Source organism: Jaculus jaculus, chromosome 6, assembly GCF_020740685.1.
Source record: "Jaculus jaculus isolate mJacJac1 chromosome 6, mJacJac1.mat.Y.cur, whole genome shotgun sequence".
NCBI lineage: Eukaryota > Metazoa > Chordata > Mammalia > Rodentia > Dipodidae > Jaculus > Jaculus jaculus.
In genome coordinates this window covers 67,103,534-67,126,860 of record NC_059107.1, presented here as the reverse complement: position 1 = coordinate 67,126,860, position 23,327 = coordinate 67,103,534, and the positions used below count along the sequence as shown (strand labels likewise).

At 42.3% G+C, this 23,327-nt stretch overlaps 1 protein-coding gene across 1 annotated transcript in view; it reads right to left on the bottom strand.

Moving 5' to 3' along the window:
- The window catches only part of Slc51a (solute carrier family 51 subunit alpha), a 45,307-nt gene extending 22,256 nt beyond the window's left edge, over nucleotides 1-23,051 (bottom strand). The window contains exons 1-2 of the mRNA XM_004668331.2: nucleotides 22,898-23,051; nucleotides 21,708-21,802 (exon numbers count right to left, since the gene is read on the bottom strand). Coding sequence (XP_004668388.2) covers nucleotides 21,708-21,802; nucleotides 22,898-22,935 — 133 coding nt within the window. The 5' untranslated portion in view covers nucleotides 22,936-23,051. The remainder of the gene's footprint in view (nucleotides 1-21,707; nucleotides 21,803-22,897) is intronic.
- Between the last annotated feature and the right edge of the window lie 276 nt (nucleotides 23,052-23,327).

The following is a 23,327-nucleotide window of genomic DNA, read 5'->3' as shown; positions in this document are numbered from 1 at the left end:
AAGTTTTTTTAAGTTTTCATCTCCTGAGATTTGTAGCACTGTCCAAATTATTCTATCCAAATTAGCCTTCTTTGGAGACTACCTGCTTGGAAAAAAATTTTTGGAAATAAATTATTGAAATTTCTTGATTAAAAAAAAATCTGGGGCTGGAGAGATTGCTTAGCAGTTCAGTGCTTGCCTGTGAAGCCTAAGGACCCTGGTTCGAGGCTTGATTCCCCAGGACCCACATAAGCCAGATGCACAAGGAGGTGCATGCATCTGGGGTTCATTTGCAGTGGCTGGAAGCCCTGGTGCACCCATTCTCTCTCTCTCTGCCTCTTTCTCTGTCGCTCTCAAATAAATAAATAAAATAAACATAAATAAATAAATAAATATCTTTGCAAAGGGTGGAGAGAAGACTCAGCAGTTATATATGCTTACTTGAAAATCCTGGTGGCCCAAGTTTGATTCCCCAGTACCCAGTACCCATAAAGCCAGATACACAAAGTGGCACATGTTTCTGGAGTTTGTTTCCAGTGACAGTAGGTCATGGCATGCCCATTCTCTCTTTCCCTTTCATAAATAATTAAAAATAAAATATGGAAAAAATGGAGGCAGCCTATGTGTGCTTCAACAAAAATCCAGATACATTGTGATGCAGTTTCAAGTGGAATATCTCACAGAAATAAGAAGAGCAAACCACTTCTGGTTAACATGGTAGAATAGTCACCATTGCTTGGAGGCAGGGGGCAGAAAAATGCACAATACATTCTTCTACTAAAAAGCAAAGGTGTGTGAGAAATTATTAACCCAAGCAGAAAAGGAAAGATCCAGCCAGAGCTTCTAGCAACCATTCATGGTCCAGTGGTTCAGGACCTACCTTAGCTGACAAAAGCAGAACCACAGTGAAGGGATTACACACACACACACACACACACACACACACACACACAGAGAGAGAGAGAGAGAGAGAGAGAGAGAGAGAGAGAGAGAGAGAGAGAGAGAGAGCCTGAAGAAGAAGACAAATAAGGTCAAGCTGAGCAGCTCCAGAACAACTTCAAGAGGCACTTTCCACAGCCTCCTTCCTCCAACTGTCAGCTTCGGGAACCACTGGATGCCAAGGAATCAAAGATACCCCTTACCCACACAACCAGCATAGCTGATCCAAAGAGCAAATCTACCAACCTAACCAGCCTAGCTGAGCCCACAGTGCAATGAAGAGAGAACCAGTAGAACATTCATTGTAGGTAAGACTGGAGGCCTCCCCAAAAGGTAACAGGATCTACTTACACTGGAGCAATACCTGCCCTACAGCCAGGTATATAGGTTTGCACTGGAAATGCTAATTGCAGGTTGCTAAATAAGAATCCTAGGAAGGGAAAGAATTCATACCTAACCCACTTAGACAAAATATACTGATATGTTAGATTTGACTGACCTACTTTTGGTTGGCTTTTTTCTTAAATAAGTTGAGTTTGGCGGTTGACTTTTGTCACTTTTGATATTTCTTGATTTACAATGCTGGTTTTTTTTCTTTTTCTTCTGTTTTTTTTTTTTTTTTTTTGTTTTGTTTTGTTTTGTTTTTGTTTTTGTTTTTGTTTTTGTTTTTTTTTTTTAGGGTAGGATCTCACTCAGGTCCAGGTTATCATGACCCATTACAGACCAGGAATCTCAGCCTCCCAGTTAACAGGATTAAGGTTATGAGTCAACACACTCAACCAGTCTAGGGAATTTGGCTTTGTTAGTTTAGCTGTTTGTTTTAATCCCCACATGTGCATACATAGTCCATGTTGGTTTTGCAAACAAGTGCCTTAACCACTAAGCCACCTTACTAGCTCCCTCCATGCTGGCTTTGTTTGTGTGTATATATTGCTCAGTTGGATTTTAGAATTGTTCTGTATTTTTCTCTAACTAGCCTACCATTGAAGTCTTTCTACAACTTTTCCTACTCCTTTTCTAGACCCTGTCATTCTTTTCCCCTCCTTATTCAATGTAATCACAACCTTTCATAGACTGAACAAATTCTATCTGTGGAAATGAACAGTACCACACTTCCCTCTCTCAGATACCTAACCACTTCCATCTTTTTTTCAAAGTTAATGATTGCCTAATACTAACTCACCTTACACTATTCCCACTTATAAGTACACAAAACCTTAGCATGTCTCTACCAGCCTTGTTCTTTTATCTACCAGAAATTACTGAAGTCAAAAGAAACATTGTCGTCAACTTGATACTAGAATATTTGCATGACAGGCATATCTAACAGTGTGGGTCACTCTTGCTGTTACCCTGGAGTAATGTGAGAGCCACACCTGGCACCGTGGGCCCCTACCTTGAAGATATAACTTCTGATTTATACATCTAACAATACAGCAGAAATTTGAAATTAGAAAACCCAAGCACTGAATTAACTCAAGATGCAAAATTTCTACATTATAATGCAAGAAATGCAAAAAAAGGTAATTACACCACAAATTATAAATCCAACAGAAATGACCTCCAGTGACTGATTTAGATGAAATGTCAGACAAAGAATTCAAAAGAATGACTATAAGTATATTCAAAGAAATCAAAGAAGAAAATAAACACATGAAGGAATCCCAAGAGAACACAGGAAAACAGCCTAACAAAATATGAAGAATAATACAAGATTTGAGAAAGAAAATAGAAATTCTGAATAAATGTCAATCAGACATACTAGAAATGAAAAACACAGTAAGTCAAATAAAAAACTCTGTAGAGCCAGGTGTCTTGGTACATGCCTTTAATCCCAGCACTTTGGAGGTAGAAGTAGGAGAATCAACATGAGTTCAAGACCACATTGAGACTACACAGTGAGTTCCAGATCAGCCTTGGCTAGAGTGAGACCCTACCTTAAAAACAAACAAACAAAAATACTCTGTGGAAAGTCTCACCAATAGAATGAATCAAAGAGAGGACAATATATCTGAGCTAGAAGATAAAGTGGCAGATCTAGAATATTTCAACAAAGAGAAAGAAAAACTAATAGGAAGGTATGAGTAGAAATTTCAAGACATTCATGACACTGTGAAAAGATCAAACTTAAGAATTCAGGGTATCTTATCTTAAAGGAGAAGAATTTAAGTTGAAAGGCATAGTATTTTCAACAAAACCATAGAAGAACATTTTCCAAAACTAGGGAGAGATGCCAATACAGAAACAGGAAAGACCAGAAAATATCCTCCTTTAAATATTGTAATTTAATGATTAAACACACAGCAGACCAAAGAAATATATTGAAAGCATTAAAAGAGAAGTATCAAGGTACCTATAAAGGCAAGCCAATCAGGATAATAGCAGATTACTCAACACAAACTTTAAAAGCCAGAAGGGCTTGGAATGATGTATTCCAAGTTCTTAAATATAATAATGTTCAACCAAGTTATTATATCCAATAAAGCTATCTATCATAATTGACAGAGAAATAAAGACTTTCCATAACAAAAACAGGCTAAAGGAATATATGACCACTGAACCAGCTTTACAGAAAATACTTGAAGGGATCCTTCAGACTGAAGAGAAGGAAAAGAATATGCATGAAAAAATGAGGTGGGGGGGGAACCCATGTGTAAATAACCCTTAATATAAGAGAGTAAAGGAAAAACAGAAAGACTACAAAATCAAGAATAAATACACACCTTTCATGAATAACCCTTAACATAAATGGTCTCAGTGTCCCTACCAAAATACAAAGACTTGAAGCCGACTAAAAGTCAGGATTTGGGCTGAAGAGATTGCTTAGCAGTTAAGGCACTTGCCAGCAATGACAAAGCAAATTCAATTGCCCAGTAGCCACATAAAACCAGGTGCCCAAGGTGGTACATGTGTCTGGAGTTCATTTGCAGTGGCTAGAGGACCTGGCATGCCCATTCTGTCCCTCCTCTCCTCCTTTCCCTTCTTCTGCTTCTGCTTCTTTCTGTCTTCCTCTCTCTCTCTCTCCACCCCCTCAAACAAACAAATAAATAAAATCTTCAAAAGGCAGGATTCTTCTGTTTGTTGCCTCCAAAACACTCATTTCTTGATAAAAGACAGACACAATCTTAGGCTGAAAGGATGGAACATGGAATTTCAAGCAAATGGGCTTGGGTAAAAAAGCAGGTGTTTCTATTCTAATATGTGACAGGATAGACTTCAAACCACCACTAGTTAGGAAAGATAAAGAAGGTCACTTTATATTGATTAGAGGAACAATTCAATAGGAAGACATTGCAACTGTAAACATACAAACCAAACATGTATACTCCCAATTTTATGAAACAAACACTACTAGACTTAAGGTCACAGATAACTGGGCTGGAGAGATGGCTTAGCAGTTAAGGCACTTGCCTGCAAAGCCTAAGAACCCAGGTTTGATTCCCCCAGCACCCACATAAGCCAGATGAACAGGTGGCACATGTAACTGGAGTTTGTTTGCAGTGACTGGAGGCTGTGGTCCACCCACTTTCTCCCTCTTTCTCTCTCTCAAATAAGTAAATAAAAAATATTTTTTAAAAGGGCACATATAACACCAAATACAATTGTACTGAGTGACTTCAATACTCCACTCTCTCCAATTGACATGTCATCCTGGGGAAATAAAAAAAAAGAAACAGCAAAGCGTCTAGATTAAATGACATCACAGACCAGATATCTACAGAATATTATATCCAGCTGATGCAAAATACACGTTCTTTGCAGCAGCACATGGAACATTTTCTAAAATATACCATATATTAGGACACAAAGCAAATCCTAACAAATACAGGAAAATTAAAATAATTCCTTGTACTCTGTCTGATCACAATGGGATAAAAATTACAGACAGCAATAAAGACTCCATGAAAGAACATGAACAACCCATCAGACAGCAGCCAGGGCCAGAGTAAAACCACAGAGGAACTGGTGAGATGAGAAAATGGAAGGGCCTAAGTCAGGTCAGGAGAAGAGATGGAGTATAGAATGGATGGGAGAGGTTTAATCAAAATGTAAAAGAGTACAAATAAGCTATATGGAAACCTACTTCTTTGGATAATGTTGCACCCAGAAGCCATAGATGTTACTAGAAAAATTTCAGTGCCAAGAGTGGGTTTACCTTCCAGTGAGTTGTTGGCCAGATAGGCCTCAGATGCCCCCAAAACATTACAGTCTATTGCCAAGGCTTTTTGGTTTCCCATCAAAACTAGATGGTTAAGACCATATTCCTGAAGATTCCACATGTTTGGGCTGCAGGTCATTGAGAAATCAAGCTGGAACTGAGCTGAAAATCTCATTCCCATTGACTAGCTGTCAGAAAGCTAGAAAGAGCTATGCTGTGTGGCCCTTTGGGAGAAAGAAGTCATCAACAGTGTTAAACAGCACTGGGCACTACAAGCCCTAAGATTGGCCCGCCAGGGTAAATGTGCCAATTGATGCATGTCTGTTATGAGGGAAACCAGCTGGTCTCTAACTGGGCTGGAGGCCCACTCCATGGGACAGAATAAATGCCTGCTACTGAAAACCTAGTGAAAAGCCTATGGATGGGGAGGTGATGAGACCTAGGGAAATAACATGCTGTTGCCTGGCTAAATGCATATATTATGCTCATCAAACTGCCCTGAAAGTACTTTTTAAAAAATTATTTATTTATTTATTTGAGAGCAACAGATACAGAGAGAAAGACAGATAGAGGGAGAGAGAGAGAATGGGCGCACCAGGGCCTCCAGCCTCTGCAAATGAACTCCAGATGCGTGCGCCCCCTTGTGCATCTGGCTAATGTGGGACCTGGGGAACCAAGCCTCGAGCCAGGGTCCTTAGGCTTCACAGGCAAGCGCTTAACAGCTCAGCCATCTCTCCAGCCCTGAAAGTACTTTTTAAATGTTTATACCAATATGTTAATTCTACTCTCACATTTGGTTAGAGAAGCTTCTCTTTTCAGGTGGAAGTGACCACTGTAGTAACTCAAAACTCACCATAGTACTAAGAAGTGACAGTGTAATGTTGTATTCAGAACTGAATCATCTCTATCACACCCTCCAAGACTCAGGGTCCATTGTAAAAGAGGCAATGGAAAGAATGTAAGAGCCAAAGGAAGGTAGGATTGCTTACAGTGAAATCTTCTAGACACAGAGTGGCCTGGATATTCATGACCTCATAGTGCCTGGCACTACCTGCACAGGGCCTTAATAGTAGGAGGAAAAAATGATGACATCAAAATTATAGAAAGACTAATTAAAAAGGGGAAGGGGATTCAATGGAGGGTGGACTATAGAGGGGGAGAATGGAAGTATAGGGAAGGAATTATCATGGTTTATTGTCTATGTTAATAGAAGCTGTTAATAAAAAAGTTTTTTTAAAAGAATAAGCTGGGACTTCCAGCCAAAATGGTGACCGCCTAACTGTGCTGCACATCCCCAGGAAAGAAAGGCAAGACATTAAGGGTTCACTGGGTCTTTTAGGGGAGAGCAATCTCCAATAGATTGCCAGTGGGAGGGCACAGAGGGGAAAAAACAGGGAATCGCTGATTCCCTCACTTGTGGGTAGCCCAACCCTCCCCCCAAGAAGCCGCCGTACCCACACTCCTAGCTTCAGGAAACTCCCACACTTACTGTAGGAAAAGGGTCCTAGGCCAACATAGTTCCACTTGCCTCACTGCACAAGGGCATCACCCTGCTACCCCTGCCCATGAGTGACGTTGGCCAGGCTACACCTGCTGGCCCATTGGAGCTCATGTTCCTTTGATCAATTTGCCCGCCAAAGGCGCACCACTGCGGAACCCTGCTTGGGCAAACTTAGCCTGCCCCACCCACTTGCTCACATACTGCTCCATCTGTCATACATTCACGCATGAGCCCAGACCCATTGCAACTCCCCACGTGAGCTCAGACTGTCTCTGTCCATCACTTGCACTAGCTTAGGTGCCAGCCCCTCCCTGTCTGCCGAGCCAACTGACCACCATTGTCCTATTGTGGGTGAGCTCAGACTGCTTCTGGGTCCCAGTGTTCTGCCACACCAGAGCTTGGGCTGCTTCAGTGCTTGGTGCCTCAGTGTCCATCCTAGCATGAGCGAAGGCAGCTTTGGCATATTACTGCATGAGGACTCAAGCAACTTTGGCACCCGGGCCAGGCAGGAGCTCAGGTGGCTTTGGCAAGTAAGAGCCCAAGCTCAGGCTGCTTGGCAACTACCTCAGGCTTCTACAGGTTCCCATTGTGCTTGAGCCCAGGCTGACCCACCCACCTACGTGCCCATACACTGCGATGGGCAGACCACAGCACAAAAGAAACAACATGAAAAATCCCAAATCATGTCTTGTGAGGAGCAAGGGATTTAGTGACTCTGTATCTAAAATTTTGAATATTTGTGGGAAAGTAAAACGAATGATGATGCTGACTGGTTGCTTCTAGCATCTCTGGATAAATAATTAAGGGAAAAGCAGAAGCTCAGAAGGGAAATTTCCAAGGTTAAGGTTACATACATAATCTGAAGGTTTCTAAGGGAGCCCTGGAAGAGAGTCTCCTCTCTAACCATAACAGGCTCAAATTTCAGAAAACCAAACCCAAGTTCTCATTGTATAATTGGCTAACTTGCAGTGCAAGTTCACAACCAGCATCATAGGCTATCAGAAGTTAAAGTGGGATCTCTAACTTGGGATGGGGATGCACGGGAAGATACTGAAGAATCTGGGGACACTGAACTCTCAGATTCTGATAACATTATTTTGCATGAAAATGTAACTTCCCTCCCTTAGCAGCATGCATCCCCACCCCCAGGACCTGAAGTATTGTTCTCTCTCCATCCTTGCCTGAGGAAATTAAGCCTTCTTTGTCTGAGGAACCAGCAATGGTCTTTGCAGAAGGTGCTGAACAAGTGTCCATCTTTATCCCTTAGATACAAAGCAGGCTCCTGGGCTGGAGAGATGGCTTAGCGGTTAAGCAGTGGCTAGAAGCCCTGGCGTGCCCATTCTCTCTCTCTCTCTCTCTCTCTCTCTCTCTCTCTCTCTCTCTCTCCCTATCTACCTCTCTCTCTCCCTCTCTCTCTCTCTCTTTCTGTCACTCTCAATAAATAAAAATGAACAAAAAAACTTAAAAAAAAAAAAGAAAAAGAAAAAAGCAGGCTCCTAGAGGTGAACTAGAAAGCATGACTCATGAGGAGTTGAGATACACCTTTAAAGAACTTGAAGAGTTTTCTAACTTGTATAAGCAGAAGCAAGGGGAATATGTGTGGGAATGGATATGAAGGCTGTAGGATAATGAAGGAAGGAATGTAAGATTAGGCTGAATGTACTGAAATGGGCCAGTTGATCAGATATTATAGATTTAACATTGCAGCTGAAGCAATTAAGAGGTGTCATTGGGCTAGAGAGATGACTCAGTACTTAAGGCACATGCCTGCAAAATCTAATGACCCAGGTTCAATTCCCTGGTGTGCCCATTCTCTTTGTATTCTCTCTCTCTCTCTCTGTCTCTCTCTCATAAATAAATAATTTTTTAAAGAGGCACAAAGATGGTCCCCCTACTATTCCACAGGGACTGAGGCTTTTAAAATAGCTAAGATAAGGCCATTCTGTCCTAATTAGGCCCAGACTCCATGCATGCCTTCTCAGGCACCTTTTAGCCCCTAACTCCTCCATCTTCTGTACAGTCATGTTCACATTCTCAGGGCTTCCCATGACCCCAAGCATTTCCCAAATGTATAAACTTGAGATAACTCCAGAGTATATGTTGACCCAGGTGTATAAACTCAAGACAACTTCAGGATATGGACTGAAATCCTTGCAATTCCAAAGATACCCTGAACTACATCTGGCACCAATGTAATTGTGATTTTCATGGTCTTTTACCTTTGAAATGCTGTACCCCTGTTGTTCTGAACTGAGAGATCTTCCAAGTGTGAGTCCCCTAATTTGCTGGCTTAATAAAAAGGACTCTTAATTGGTATGAAAAGCATGGTGGGCTGTAATTCTCCCTCATGGGACACTGTCAAGATGCCATGATGAGCACTATAACCCCACTGAAGAGGGCCTCTAAGATAATGGAAGCTGGGGTAAGTAGATAAAAGATCATTATATAATAATAATATGATATAAATAATAAAAATATAATACATAATAATATAAAAAACCTATTATAATTTGTATAAAATAAAAAAGAGAGACCAAGAGTTTATTTGAATGGTTGGCTGAAGTATGGATCCAAAGATGGCCTACTTACTGTGAGTGAGCTCAAACTGCCTGATATCCCTTGGCTCAATGTTGATGAAGGCATTAAAAGGCTCAGAGAACTTGGAATGCTGGAGTGGATTTTCATGCACTCATCTCCAACAATGGGAGGATCCAGAAGATGTGCCCTTCCCTAAGACTTTAAGAAACAGCTTTGTGAAGGAAGCACAGCATACTTAAAGTTCCCAGTAGTTGGCATTATATGTAAAGAAGACATCAAAGTGGGAACTGTAGTTGCTGCAATAGGTGAAGTAGATGCAATGGGTCTAACTGGATCTCAGAGTAACAAGGTGAGGTGAGCATGTCTGCCATAATGGACAGCATAGGCAAAACAATGCTTATAAGGAAATGACTCATGTAGACCTTTGGAACAGGTGGTGTTCCAAGAAGTGAAAATCCTACTAAAGCCCTGCTTGATCTGTATAAGCAGAAAAGCTACAGAACAATGGAACAAAAGGCTACTTTGAATCAAGGCCACTTAACCAATTTCCAGGCTTGAGCAGTTCACAGATCCAGAGCCTCTTGAATGAAAGGGTGATGGGGTCCCCTTGAGGAAGGAGCTGCTACAAATCCCCAAAAGTTTCAATATTAAGCTTACTCCTATTCTTCCTGAGAAGGGCCTATGGCCTTTTGCTAGGGTAACTGTACACTGGGGAAAAGGAAATAATCAGATCTCTTAAGGCCTATTGGACAATGGCTCTGAATTAACATTCATTCCAAGAGACCCCAAACTGCATTGTGGTCCTCCAGTTAAAGTAGGTGCTTACAGAGGTCAGGTGATCAGTGGAGCTTTGGCAAATGTTCAACTGAAAGTGGGTCCCCAAACTCATCTTGTGGTTATTTTCCCAGTCCCAGAATGAATAACTGGGATACATATTCTTAGGAGTTGGCAGAACCCCCACATTGGTTCTCTGACTTGTGAAATGAGGGCTTATTATGGTTGGAAAGGCCAAGTGAAGCCATTAGAGCTCCTGCTACCAGGGAAAATAGTAAACCAAAACCAATATTGCATCCCTGGAGGGATTGCAGAAATTAATGCCACCGTAAAGGACTTGAAAGATGCAGGTGTGGTAGTTTCCACCATGTCTCTCTTTAGCTCTCCAATTTGGCCTGTTCATAAGATAGAAGAATCCTGGAAAATGATAGTAGTGACTCCAATTGCAGCTGCTGTACCAGATGTGGTTTCTTTACTTGAGCTAATTAACAGATCTCCTGATACCTGTTATGCAGATATTGATCTTGCAAATGCTTCCTTCTCCATACCAGTTCATAAGGACCACCAGCAGCAATTTGTTTCAGCTGGCAAGGTCAGTAGTAGTACACCCTTACTATTTTATCTCAAGGTTATATTAATTCTCTAAGGATTAATTATAATTATAAAACTTATAATTAATTAATTATATTAATTCATCTATCACTTTCAGAAGGTGTCATGTTGGTTCATTATATTGATGACATTATGCTAACTGTATTAATGAGCAGGAGGAGGCAACTGCTATTGAGTTTCTGGTACAGCATATATGCACATCAGGGGATAGAAAATAAACCCAACCAAAATTCAAAGACCCTTGACCTCAGTGAAATTCCTATAAGTTCAGTGCTATGGGCCAAGCAGACACACTCCTTTTAACTGAAGGATAAATTGTTGTACCTGGCCCCTCCTACCACTAATAAAGAAGCACATTGCCTAGAGGGTCTGTTTGGATTTTGGAGGCAGAACATTCCTTGCTTGGATGTGTTACTCTGTCCCATATACCAAGTGAACTCAAGCTTGGAAAGCTGCTAGTTTTCAATGGAATCTGAAACAAGAGAAGGCTCTTCAACAGGTCCAGGCCACTGTGCAGGCTGCGCTTCAATTTGGGCCATATGACCCTGCAGATCCAATGGTACTTGAGGTGTCAGTGGCAGATCAGGATGCTGTTTAGAGCCTTTGGTAAGCCCCCAGAGATGAATCATAGCAGATGCCCTTGGGATTTTGGAGCAAGGCTCTGCCATCATCTGTAGACAATTACTCTACCTTTGAGAGACAGCTCTTTACCTTCTATTGGGCCTTAGTGAAAACTGAACACTTGCCAATGAGTCATCAACTTACTATGCACCCTGATCTACCCATTATGAGCTGGGTGTTATCTGACCTACCAGGCCAAATCTACCATCCGTGGGCTTACAGAATGCCTCATCCTCTATCATGGTATTCCACACAACATTGCTTCTGACCCAGGAACTCACTTCACAGCTGAGGAAGGGTGGCAGTGGGCTGATGCTCATGGAATTCACTGTTCTCTTCATATGCTCCACTACCCTGAAGCAGCTGGCTGGAATGGCCTTTTCAAAAAAAAAAATATATATATATATATATATATATATATGAGAGAGAGAGAATTGGCAAGCCAGGGCTCAGCCACTGTAATCCAACTCCAGATGCTTGTGTCACCTAGTGGGCATGTGTGACCTTGCATTTGCTTCACCTTGTGTACCTAGCTAATGTGGGATCTTGAGAGTAGAACATGGGTACTTAGGCTTGGCAGGCAAGCACCTTAGCCACTAAGCCATGTCTCCAGCCCTGGAATGGCCTTTTAAAAAAGTAGTTACAGTGCTAACTAGTTGGCAATAGTCTGGAAGGCTGGGACAGGGTTTACCAGAGGGCTGAATATGCTCTGACTCAGTGTCCTATATATACAGTACTGTTTCTCCTATAGCCCAGATTCACACGTCCATAAAGCAAGGGGCGGAAATGGGCGTGATACCACTTACTATCACCCCAAGTGACCCATTAGCCAATTTTTACTTCCTGTTCCCACAACTTTATGCTTTGTTGGCCTAAAATTTTAGTTCCAGAGTGGGGAGTGCTTTTGCCAGGACAATGGCAAAACATTCCATTTAAATGGAAGCTAAGACATCCCCCTGGCCATTTTGGGCTCCTGATGCCCTTGAGTCAACAGGCTAAGAAAGGAGTTACAGTGTTAGCAGGAATGACTGACCCAGACTACCAGGGTGAAATTGGACTCTTCCACAGTGGAAGGGGAGGTAAGGAAGGAGATGTCTGGATTGCAAGAGATCCTTTAGGGTGCCTCTTGGTGTTACCATGCCCTGTGATCAAGGTCAATGGAAAACTACAACAACTCAATAAAGACAGTTTGATAAATGGCCCATATCCTTCAGAATGAAGGTATGGGTCACTCCTCCAGGTAAAGAACCAAGTCCCGCTGAGATGCTTGCTGAAGGTTGAGTATAATGACTAGAAGCAGGTAGTTACAAATACCAGCTAAGGCCTCATACTAGTTACAAAAATGAGGGCTGTAATTCCCATGAATATTTCTGTCCTACTGGGTTAAGAGTGTTTGTGAATATGTATGCCAATATTAAGATGTTTTTGTTTTTCTTCTATTTCTCTATTATATAATTAATATTGCTTGAGATTAGTTATATCATTAGTTAACTGTTGTTGAATTTATACTTAATGTATTGGATATTAAAGACTAAGCCTTCCTCAAGAGACCTCACCTTGTGTTTGGGAGGAAGATTATGTATTTCCGGTTGTGTGTGGGCAGCTGTAACATGACTTTGTTACTATCTTCATTTGGAAATTAGGTATGATAAAAGGAGATATGGTTTGGTGTCAAGTTGACAAAGGGTGGACTTGTGATGGCTAAGTTCTATTGACATCTTGATCTGTTTAGGAATCCACACACATTCCTCTTGGTTGAGTCTCTAAGATAGCTTCCAGAAAGGATTAATTGGAGGAGGAAGTCCTTCCTCCAGAGTAAGCACTTACCCCACAGTGAGTGACCCTCCAGGAGGGGGACTTTATATAAGGAAGCTCTGGGAAAAAAGAATCCCTTTTGCCCATGTTGCCGCCTGTGCTGCTTGCTGATGAGTGCCTTCACTTGCACATGCATTTTTCCTTTTCAGTTATCATACTTCTTCAATATTAGAAGGCAGTTTCCTCAGCCTTCCATTATGGACTGAAGACCAGTGGCTCTCCAGAAAGCCTCCAGGCCTACGGTGCTGGATTGGGACTGTTCAGGCATCTAGCCATGTGGACTGAGCATCTAGAGGATTCCTTGACTCTCAAGCCAGCAGACTACTGTTGTTGTACTGTTGCTGTTGTTTGATAAGCTAATGCAATATATTCCCTTTTCAATACAATTCACTTTATTGGTTCAGTTCCTCTAGAGAAACCTGACTAATACAGGAATCATCACTTGAAAGCTATCGTTTGTGAAGTGGAAGATAGAAATGGGAATAGGCAGGGCAGGTGGTAGTCTTCATTTGTAGCCCCGTTGTACTCCATGCTTTGTAACCATGTTCATGTATTTGAGCTGAGTGTGTGGCACATGCCCTTAATCCCAGCATTTGGGAGGCAGAGGTAGGAGGATTGTTGTGAGTTTGAGGCCAGCCTGAAGCCACACAGTGAATACCAGAACAGCCTGGGCTAGAGCAAGACCCTATCTCAAAAAGAAAACAAACTAGGGCTGGAGAGATGGCTTAGCAGTTAAGCACTTGCCTGTGAAGCCTAAGGACCCCGGTTCGAGGCTCGGTTCCCCAGGTCCCACGTTAGCCAGATGCACAAGGGGGCGCACGCGTCTGGAGTTCATTTGCAGAGGCTGGAAGCCCTGGCACGCCCATTCTCTCTCTCTCCTTCTGTCTTTCTCTCTGTGTCTGTCACTCTCAAATAAATAAATAAATAAAAATTTTAAAAAAAAGAAAAGAAACTAACAAAACAACAACCACATTAAAAAGTCATTATGGGACTAACATTGCTTAGCAGTTAAGGCACTTACCTGCAAAGGCTAAGGACTAAGGTTTGATTCCCTAATACCTATATAAGCCAGATTCACAAGGTGGCACATGCATCTGGAGTTTGTTTGCACTGTCTAGAAACCCTGGTGTGCCCATTCTCTCCCTCCTTCTTTCTCTCTCTTAGCCTCTCTCAAATAAATAAACAAAATATATAATACATTTTAAAAAAAACTATTAAAAAGTGTATAATACTAAAATTATATTAGTTTAATATTGTGGTGCTGAGACTATGGGTGATTTTTATTTTCCAAGTTTTCTATCATTTGCTTTTTGCTTTTTATGTTTTCTAATTATTATAAAATAAATATGCATTTTATGAAAAAATAAGCTTTATTATTAAAAAAAGAACCTACTTGGAAAATATATAATAATATTAAAAAATCTAAATGATGTTAAGTTAGTGAAAACAGGTCATAAGTTAGAGTTGACGCACAGTGGTAATTCCAGCATTCAGGAATCTAATGCAGGAAGATTGTGAGTTCAAGGCCAGCCTGGGTTACATAGCAAGTGGGTTTCTGGCTAACCTGGGATATACAGTCAAACACTGCCTCAATAAATCAGCCAATTAACCAATCAAACCAAAACAAAAAAAACCTACTCAAGACATCACATTGAAAGTATAGTATGCTGAGATTTATACAAATGTTAAGTGAAAGTACAGAAAGAGAAAATTGGAGCTGGAGAGATGGCTCAAAAGTTAAGGTGCTTGCCTACAAAGCCTAATGACCTTAGTTTGATTCCCTTGTACCTACATAAAGCCAAATGCACAAAGTGGCATATGTGGTCTGGAGTTCATTTTCAGTGGCTGAAGGCCCAGGAATGCCCATTCTCACTGTCTGTCTCTCTTCTCTCAAGCTCTCGCTGTTTGCAAATAAATAAAATTAAAATTAAAAGAAAAGAGAAGAGGCCACTTTGGAAGTCCATAGTGAGACTCTGACTGAAAAATACTTGTATCTTTTATTTGTTTTATTTTAATTTTTTTGTGTGCACTCATATATGTGTTTAGGCATGCCCAGATTTCTTGCTGATGCAAGTGAATGCTTATTGGTTTTACATGGGCTGCTAGAGAATTGAACCTTGGACCAACAGTCTTTGCAAGTAAGTACCTTTACCTGCTAAACCGTCTCTACTGAGCCCCTTAATTAGCTTTTAAATAAATGATTAAAGGGCATCCATGGTATTTCATATGGCTATTATACTGTAAAAAAATTTTAGTTGCAGGGCTGGAGAGATGGCTCAAGCACTTGCTTGAAAGCCTGATGGCCTAGTACCCACATAAAGCAAATAAACAAAGCGCCACACACATCTGGGAGTTTGCACTGACAAGAGGTCTTGCCTTGCCCATTCTCTTTCTGTCCTTTATATTATACTTATTATATATATATTGTACTTCAAAATAAATACATCCTGAAAGACTTCCTGAACAATACTTCAGTAGCCAGGGAAATTAAACAATCACTCAACTAGTAGGGTCTCATGAAGCTGAGAAGCATTTATACAGACAAAGAAACAAAGCCAACAAACTACCCACAGAATGGGAGAAAATATTCGTCAGCTATACCACTGACAGAAGCCTTATGTCTACGAGGAACTCAGAAACAAAAAAAGTCAAACAATCCACTCAAAAAAAAAATGGGACAGAGAACTAAATAGGGAATTCTCAAATGAAGAAATACAAATGGCTAATGCTCACCTAAGAAAAGATTCAACTTCCTTAACAATCAAGGAAATGCAAGTTAAAACAACTATGAGATTCCACCTTACTCCAGAAAGGATGGCAATCATTTAAAAAAAAAAAATCAAACAATAATAAATGGTGAGGATGTGGGGAAAGAGGGACCCTCACTCACTGCTGGTGGGAGTGCAAACTTGTATAATCACTATGGAAATAAACATAGAGACTCCTGAAAAAGATGCAAATAGAGCTAACAATTAACCCAGCCATTCCTCTACTGGGTATATACCATAAAGGCTCCACTCTTCACTGAAGAGATATTTGCTCAACCATGTTTATAGGTGCCCAAATCACAATAGCTAAGAACTGGAATCAACCCATATGCTCATCATTTGACAAATGGATAATGAAGATGTACATATACACAATGGAATTCTACTCAGCCCTAAGGAAAAATTATATAATGAAATTTGTAGGAAAATAGATGGACTTGGAACAGATCATACTAAGTGAACTCACATGAGCACAAATGCCACATGTTCTCCCTCATCTGTGGTTTCTAACCTGGAACAGCTTGAACTACATACAGGCATACCTGACAGGCAATGTGAGGGACAGATAGTAGGATGGAAGGGTTTGGCGGGGAGGGAACAGAAAGATGAGGGAGAGAGATATACACAAAACCAAATACAAAATGAATTGGTACCATAGAAACACTCCTACTGAGCTGGGCATGGTGGCGCACACCTTTAATCCCAGCACTCGGGGGGCAGAGGTAGGAGAATCGCCATGAGTCTAGGCTACCCTGACACTATGAGATTACATAGTTAATTCCATGTCAGCTGGGGTCAGAGTGAGACCCTGCATCGAAAAAAAAAAAAAAAAAGGAAAAGAAGAAACACTTACTGGATAACAGACTAAAAGATATAACCCTCAATAGGAGCCTGGAGGGATTGTCTGGTAAGAAGGGCCCTGGAGAGGGTGGCATGAAGCCTAACCTTAAAACATTTGGCTCTTGGGCTGAAGAGATGACTTAGTGGTTAAGCGCTTGCCTGTGAAGCCTAAGGACCCCGGTTCAAGGCTCATTTCCCCAGGTCCCACGTTAGCCAGATGCACAAGGGGGCGCACACGTCTGGAGTTCGTTTGCAGAGGCTGGAAGCCCTGACGCGCCCATTCTCTCTTTCTATCTGTCTCTCTCTCTATGTCTGTCACTCTCAAATAAATAAATGAAAAATGAACAAAAAAAATAATTAAAAAAAAAAAAACATTTGGCTCTGGTTTGTAACCTCAGTACCAGAAATTGGTTACAACCCATGTTGTGCTATTGATTAGAGAAACCTACAAGGTCTCCAAAAAACAGGTTTCTGTCAAAACACTTGATTACCTACCTAAGGTAAAACGTAAGGCTTTACTGATGAAGACACCACATGCTGCTGATGCAGAACATCAAGAGATCCAGCTAAATCTGGAAGGAAGTTAGTTCCCAGATGTTAGCCCATATAGTGCTGAAAAGCATACATGAGCTGCTGGGGGAAAATGGCCAACAATATTGAGAGAAAGAAGGGGACCCTGCTATATGAAAGCAACCAGCCTGACAGATGTACATACCTGTGCAATAGTGACAAACAGCTTAGGTTCTTTGATTGGCTAAGAGATCCATTCAGTGGAAAGGAACCCATAATTGGAACTGAGAACTGAGTCAGAATCCTATGGAGACCAAGATTTTGGACTCCAGTGAGAAGCTCCCATTAGTCTTTGGCCAAAAGTTAGGCTATACCCATCAAAATCTCTCTAAATTAAGAATAGTTATCCCCTTTAACCTATCCTAATCTCACTCTCCAATGGAAAATTTCTTTTTCTTTTTCAGAAAGCAGCAAGAACTGTGGAAAACAAAAACCTATCAAAACAAGAATAGATTGCTGACTCCCTGGTAAGAGATGAGCCACCCATAGCACAGCAGCTAAGGCCCAGGTAAAACCACACAGCAAGAGTACTGCTTCCACCACCAGCCTGACAACCTGCACCAGGGTGATGGAGTTAGACATTGAGGATATTCAAAATACACCAAAGCAGAAATCTAGAAGCTTCTGAGAGCTCAATACTAAAGTAGACTTAAAGCACACCCACTAAGGCTCAGGGAATTTTGCAGAAGAGTGTGTGGAAACAATGTAAGAATGTAAGTCATAGGGTAGGAGGGAATATCTAGAGGCATTGCCCTCCACCACAATGACTGACTGCTCTCTCAAAACTCATAACCTACAATTCCATGGTAAATATCAGCAATACTACTAAGGAGAGCCCTAGTGGAGTGGGGCCAAGGAGGAGGGAAATGATGGTACCAACAATGTAATGTATCCACACAAAGTTTCTATATATATAAATTTGGGGGGTCTGGGAAAATTGTTCAGTGGTTAATGGTGCTGCTAGGTTCAACTCCCCAGTATCCATGTGAAGCCAGATGTATGAAGTGACACAAACATCTAGAGTTTGTTTGCTGTGGCAAGGGGCTTTTGTGTGTCCATACACACATACACATGTGCAAATAAATACATAAAACTTGAAAACTGGTACCAAATGCAAGCCTCAGCACTGCTGGGCAAGTGCTTTGCCACTGCACTTTCTATTTTCATTTGTAGTGGGTTGAATCACAAACCCACAGATGCAGAAGACCAATGGTGCTTTCAAATTCATGTGTTAATTTTTTCACAAATTATTTTTTATATACAACACATAATAATGTATGTCATCTAAAAAAGTGTGTGGGTCAGATGTAGTGGTGCTTATTTTTAATCCCAGCACACAGGAGGGAGAGGTAGAAGAATCACAGTGAGTTTGAGATGAGTCTGGGGCCTGGGACTACGGAGAGAGTTCCAGGTAAACCTGGGCTAGAGTGAGACCCTACCTCAAAAAAGACAAAAAAGAAAAAAGTTTATGGACTGGGGCTCAGCGGTAGAATACTTACCTAGAGTGCATGAAACCTTGGGTTCTGTCCTCAGCACCCGTCTGCAGGTAGCTGGGATTATATAGGTCTGGGCCACCAAGCTCAGCTGAGTTTCCTCTTCTATGCACTGTTTTCTCTTCTGTGAATGTATGTTCCTACCATCTTTACTGGTTGCTTTCCCTCATATTGCCTTTTGTTGGTTAGAGGGTTGAAATCCATTCTCTAGATCTGTGTTTTGGGCCTTGTTGATAGTGCTTTATTTATTTATTAGTGTGGGGGTGAGGGAATGCCAGAGACTCTGCCTGTCTGGCTTTATCTGGGTGGCTGGGGAATTGAACATATTATGTAACCAAGCACTTTTAACTGCTGAGTCCTCTCCCCATCCCAGGGCCTCCATCTATCCCAGCCTCAGGAGACCACCAGGGACCTAGGGCATTTTTCAGATTCCAGGAACTCAGAACCATACTCAATGATTCAAGCCCAACAAAGTTCTCTGGAGGTTATACATCCTCCCTAGGAAAGAGCCCATAGCACTCCAGAAGGGTTGGCTACTATGAGTAATGGACTTGGTGAGCCTGTAATGTATTCTCCCACTATTGAACTACCTTTGAAAGAAAGGCATGGGATGGAACTCATTTCCTAGATCTCAAAACCATTGAGAACCTGTGCTTTTTATTGTGTTTGCCTCGTATAATCAATCTTCATGATCATTTGTGGTTTTTGTGCTTTATTCTCTGTTCCAAATCATAAAGACATCGTATTTAAAATTTTTTTCTTTGTTTATTTTTACTTATTTATTTGAGAGCAACAGAGAGAGAGAGAGAGAAAGACGCAGATGGATAGAGAAAGAATGGGCATGCCAGGGCCTCTAGCCACTGCAAATGAACTCCAGATGCATGTGCCACCTTGTGCATCTGGCTTACATGGGTTCAATCAAGCCTTGAACTGGGGTCCTTAGGCTTCACAGGCAAGCACTTAACTGCTAAGCCATCTCTCCAGACCCTGTTTTTTTTTGTTGTTTGTTTGGTTTGTTTTTGTTTTTGAGGTAGGGTCTTGCTTTAGCCCACACTGACCTAGAATTCACTATGTAGTCTCAGGCCAGCCTCAAACTCTCAGCAATCCTTCTACCACGGCCTCCTGAGTACTGGGATTAAAGGCGTGTAAAACCGTTTGCATTTTGCATTTAGATACTTAACCTGTCTGAACTAAAAGTACTTTGGAGCTATTTTCCTTTATATTTACAGTCACAGGGATAGGCAGATTTTCCAGTTTTTCCTAACAGTCCTTTCATATGGCAATTTACAAATTGACATGTCTTTTTTCTGGGCCCTCTCCTCTGCCTCTGTAATAGACACATCTCATTTAGTACAGTGCACTCAACATGCATTTACAGAATAGCTCTTAGGCATTTAAGAAATGAAAACAAGTGAACTAGGAAGAAATTTCACCATATCCTTCATCCTATTCTGAGTCCTCTTGTTTCTGTGTCATTATTAGAGCCCAGAATCTGAGCTTACCTGTTTAAATATTTACCAGATTGTCAGTTCCTTCTTTCAATGGCTTGCATTTCTCAACTTTTCCTTTCCTGCACACTGCCCTGGATCAGCCTGTGGGGTGGGGATCAATAACCTCTCTACTTTATTCCTGCTTCTTCCAAGGCTCTTCTTCATATGAAGTCATCCTGATAACTGACTAATGTTCCTGAAGCACTTTTCCATTCAACCCCTACCAGTCTCACAGCCCTCTGTCTGAGGATAAAGTACAAGTCCTGGGTCAGACCCCCATAGGGCCCCACCTTGCCTGCCCAGCCCTCTCAATTGCCCACTGCTTCTCCACCAGTAACCCCGAATCCTGTCAGATCATGAAGCCTGCTGTCTCATTCTAGCACCACCTCCATACCAGGAGTATCTACCTACTGCCTGCTTTCTCCTCCCCAAATCCTACCTGCTCCATTTCCAAAAAGGTAGCCTGCCTAACTAGCAAATCCAGAATGTTCAACCTACTTCCATATTGATGAAAACCACTTGGTACAAAGTGATATGAAAACTGTTTTGTTATATAAGGCAAGGTTTCTCAAAGTAAGCACCAGTGTCTTTTGGCCTAGATACTTAGTAGTGGAAATCTCTACTGTGCACTGTAGGAAGGTTAGTAACTGCCCTCAACTAGATGCTAGTGGTGGCAACCCAAACTGTCTCCACACATTGCCAAATGCCAATTGGGAAGTACTGGTGTAAGGATATCTACTGGTGTAGGTACCAGAGCTTTGCTCTGAACAGGATGTGACTGGGGCTGGATGTAGCAGCTGCCTTGTGGCACTAACTATAGAATGTCACCAGGCATCTCTGGACACTGGCAGTTGGTAGCACTCTGGCTCAAAGCACCTGAAATGCAGCTGTTCCTAGCCCAAGAACATGCCCACAGCTGCTGCCCAGTGCACAATGACAGTGCTCCTCACTCTGAAGGAGCCTACTCTGCAAAAGGCCTCCTTCTGACAAGAGGCTAGGAAAGTACAAAGTGCACCACTGAAACACAGTTTCATATTTGAGAACTCAGAGACAGTTAATTCTTGAATAGGAAACAAAATGAAACATGTAAGAGGCAGAGTCACTTGGTTCTAGTGGTTTTGGGATCTAGAAAATGACGAGTTCATCCCACGCCTGTCACTTTCAAAGGTAGTTCAACAGTGGGAGAACACATTACAAGTTCACCAAGTCCATTACTCATAGTAGCCAACCCTCTGGAGTGCTATGGGCTCTTTCGTAGAGAGGATGTACACCCTCTGCAGGGAACCTTATTGGGCTTGAATCATTGAGCAAGTTCCTGAATTCCTGTAATCTGAAAAATGCCCTAGGTCCCTGGTGCCCCCTTGAAGCTGAGATTGATGGAGGCCCAACCCAGGTTTGTCTCCTGGGTTAGACTGTCATGTCCCTTTGTGGCCCATTAACTCCTGGGGGGAATTGCCCTTCTCCAAGGGCTTAGCCATGATGAACACCAGGCCAGCCAGTCCCCTAGACTGTCCCAGTTGGCAGGCTGAGGACCACCTCTCCTTCTCTAACTGTGCTGACTGCTCTCTAGGGCACATATCCTTTTCCTGGGGAGAGTCCCTGACTCACCGCTCAGGAGCTGGGCTGCAGTGGGAGGGTGAGAGAAACAGGCAGAGGGGACGCTGTAGTTGGTTTTCAGCACATCCAGAAGGTCTGCTGTGTACCTGGAGAGAGAGCAGCCTGTGTTCAGAGGTAAGTGGCTAGGGAAAGGTATGATGGATTGGATCCTAATTACTTGACACTTCTCAAACACCCCTAAATGCTGGGTCTCCAGCATGTCTATTTCTCCTCAGGGCCCTAGAGAATTGGCCCAGGTTGGAATGTAAAGTAGGTTGCCAGTTAGCCATTGGCAGGTCTGGCTAAAATGCCCAAACAACCCCATCAGGGAAGCAGCCCCACTAACCAAGGAGGATAAGGAGAGCCTAAGCGAGAGTGAGCCCTTCTCTAGTAATGATGCACATACCTGCAAACCCAGAACTCAGTACAGCTGCTGAGGCAGGTTTAAGTTACATAGTAAGTTCATGGCCAGCCTGAGCTATGCAGTGAGACCCTATCCAGAAAAAGAAAGAAAGAGAGAGAGGGGAGGGAGGAAGAAAGAGAGAGGAAGGGAAGAAAGGAATAAAGGAAAGAAGGAGAGAAGAACAGAAGAATAGAATAGAATAGAATAGAATAGAATAGAATAGAATAGAATAGAATAGAATAGAATAGAATAGAATAGAATAGGGGATGGGATGGGATGGGATGGGATGGGATGGGATGGGATGGGATGGGATGGGATGGGATGGGATGGGATGGGATGGGATGGGATGGGATGGGATGGGATGGGATGGGATGGGAAGGGAAGGGATGGGATGGGAAGGGATGGGATGGGATGGGATGGGATGGAATGGAATGGAATGGAATGGAATGGAATGGAATGGAATGGAATGGAATGGAATGGAATGGAATGGAATGACAAAAGACTCTTGGCAAATGGAATGGGTCCTCTCACTGTTGGGCTCAGAGACTTTTTGCCTAACTTCTGAGAATGTCTTCCATGATCCCCACCTCCGGGACTTTGCTCTTCCCAGGTTGAAGTAGTCACACACTGAACCAATCTCACTGTTTCCCTGAGAATGTTGGGGATAGCCAGACCATTCTGAGATCTGGAAGCCAAAGGGCTTTGAAAGGTAGAGAAGGAGAAACAGGCCAGAGCACCAATAGGGGCTGCTGTTTCTTAGTAACTGTCTTCCAGCCCAAGGCCTGCCACCCTCACTTACCTTGGATCAAGTTTTATCTGAGTGCTGCCTGGCTCCATCACTTCCTTTCTCTGCCTTGACAGGCGCTGAGGGTCAACCAACCAGCAGTTTGGGGGTACTGAGAAGACCACTTCTATCCAGCTGGTCTTGTCCAGAGGACCAGAGCTGAGGCAAGTGAAGTAGCCTGATTCCCCTCTCGGTCTCTTTTCCTCCTTGGGCCTCTGGTGCCAACCTCTTATCTCAGAGTTCACCCTGGAGGAATTTGATCCTCTCATCTGGCTGAGTTCCCTGGCTTCTGACTCCTCCCTACTGTTAGGTGTGGTCCCTGCAACCTCTCTCAGGCAAATGCCTCTGGCCACCCCTTAGGGCTACCTACCCCCATCCTTTATACTCCCTTAAGGATCACTAGACCCAAGACAAAATGTCCCCTGCCAGGGTCCTAGAGGGTTGG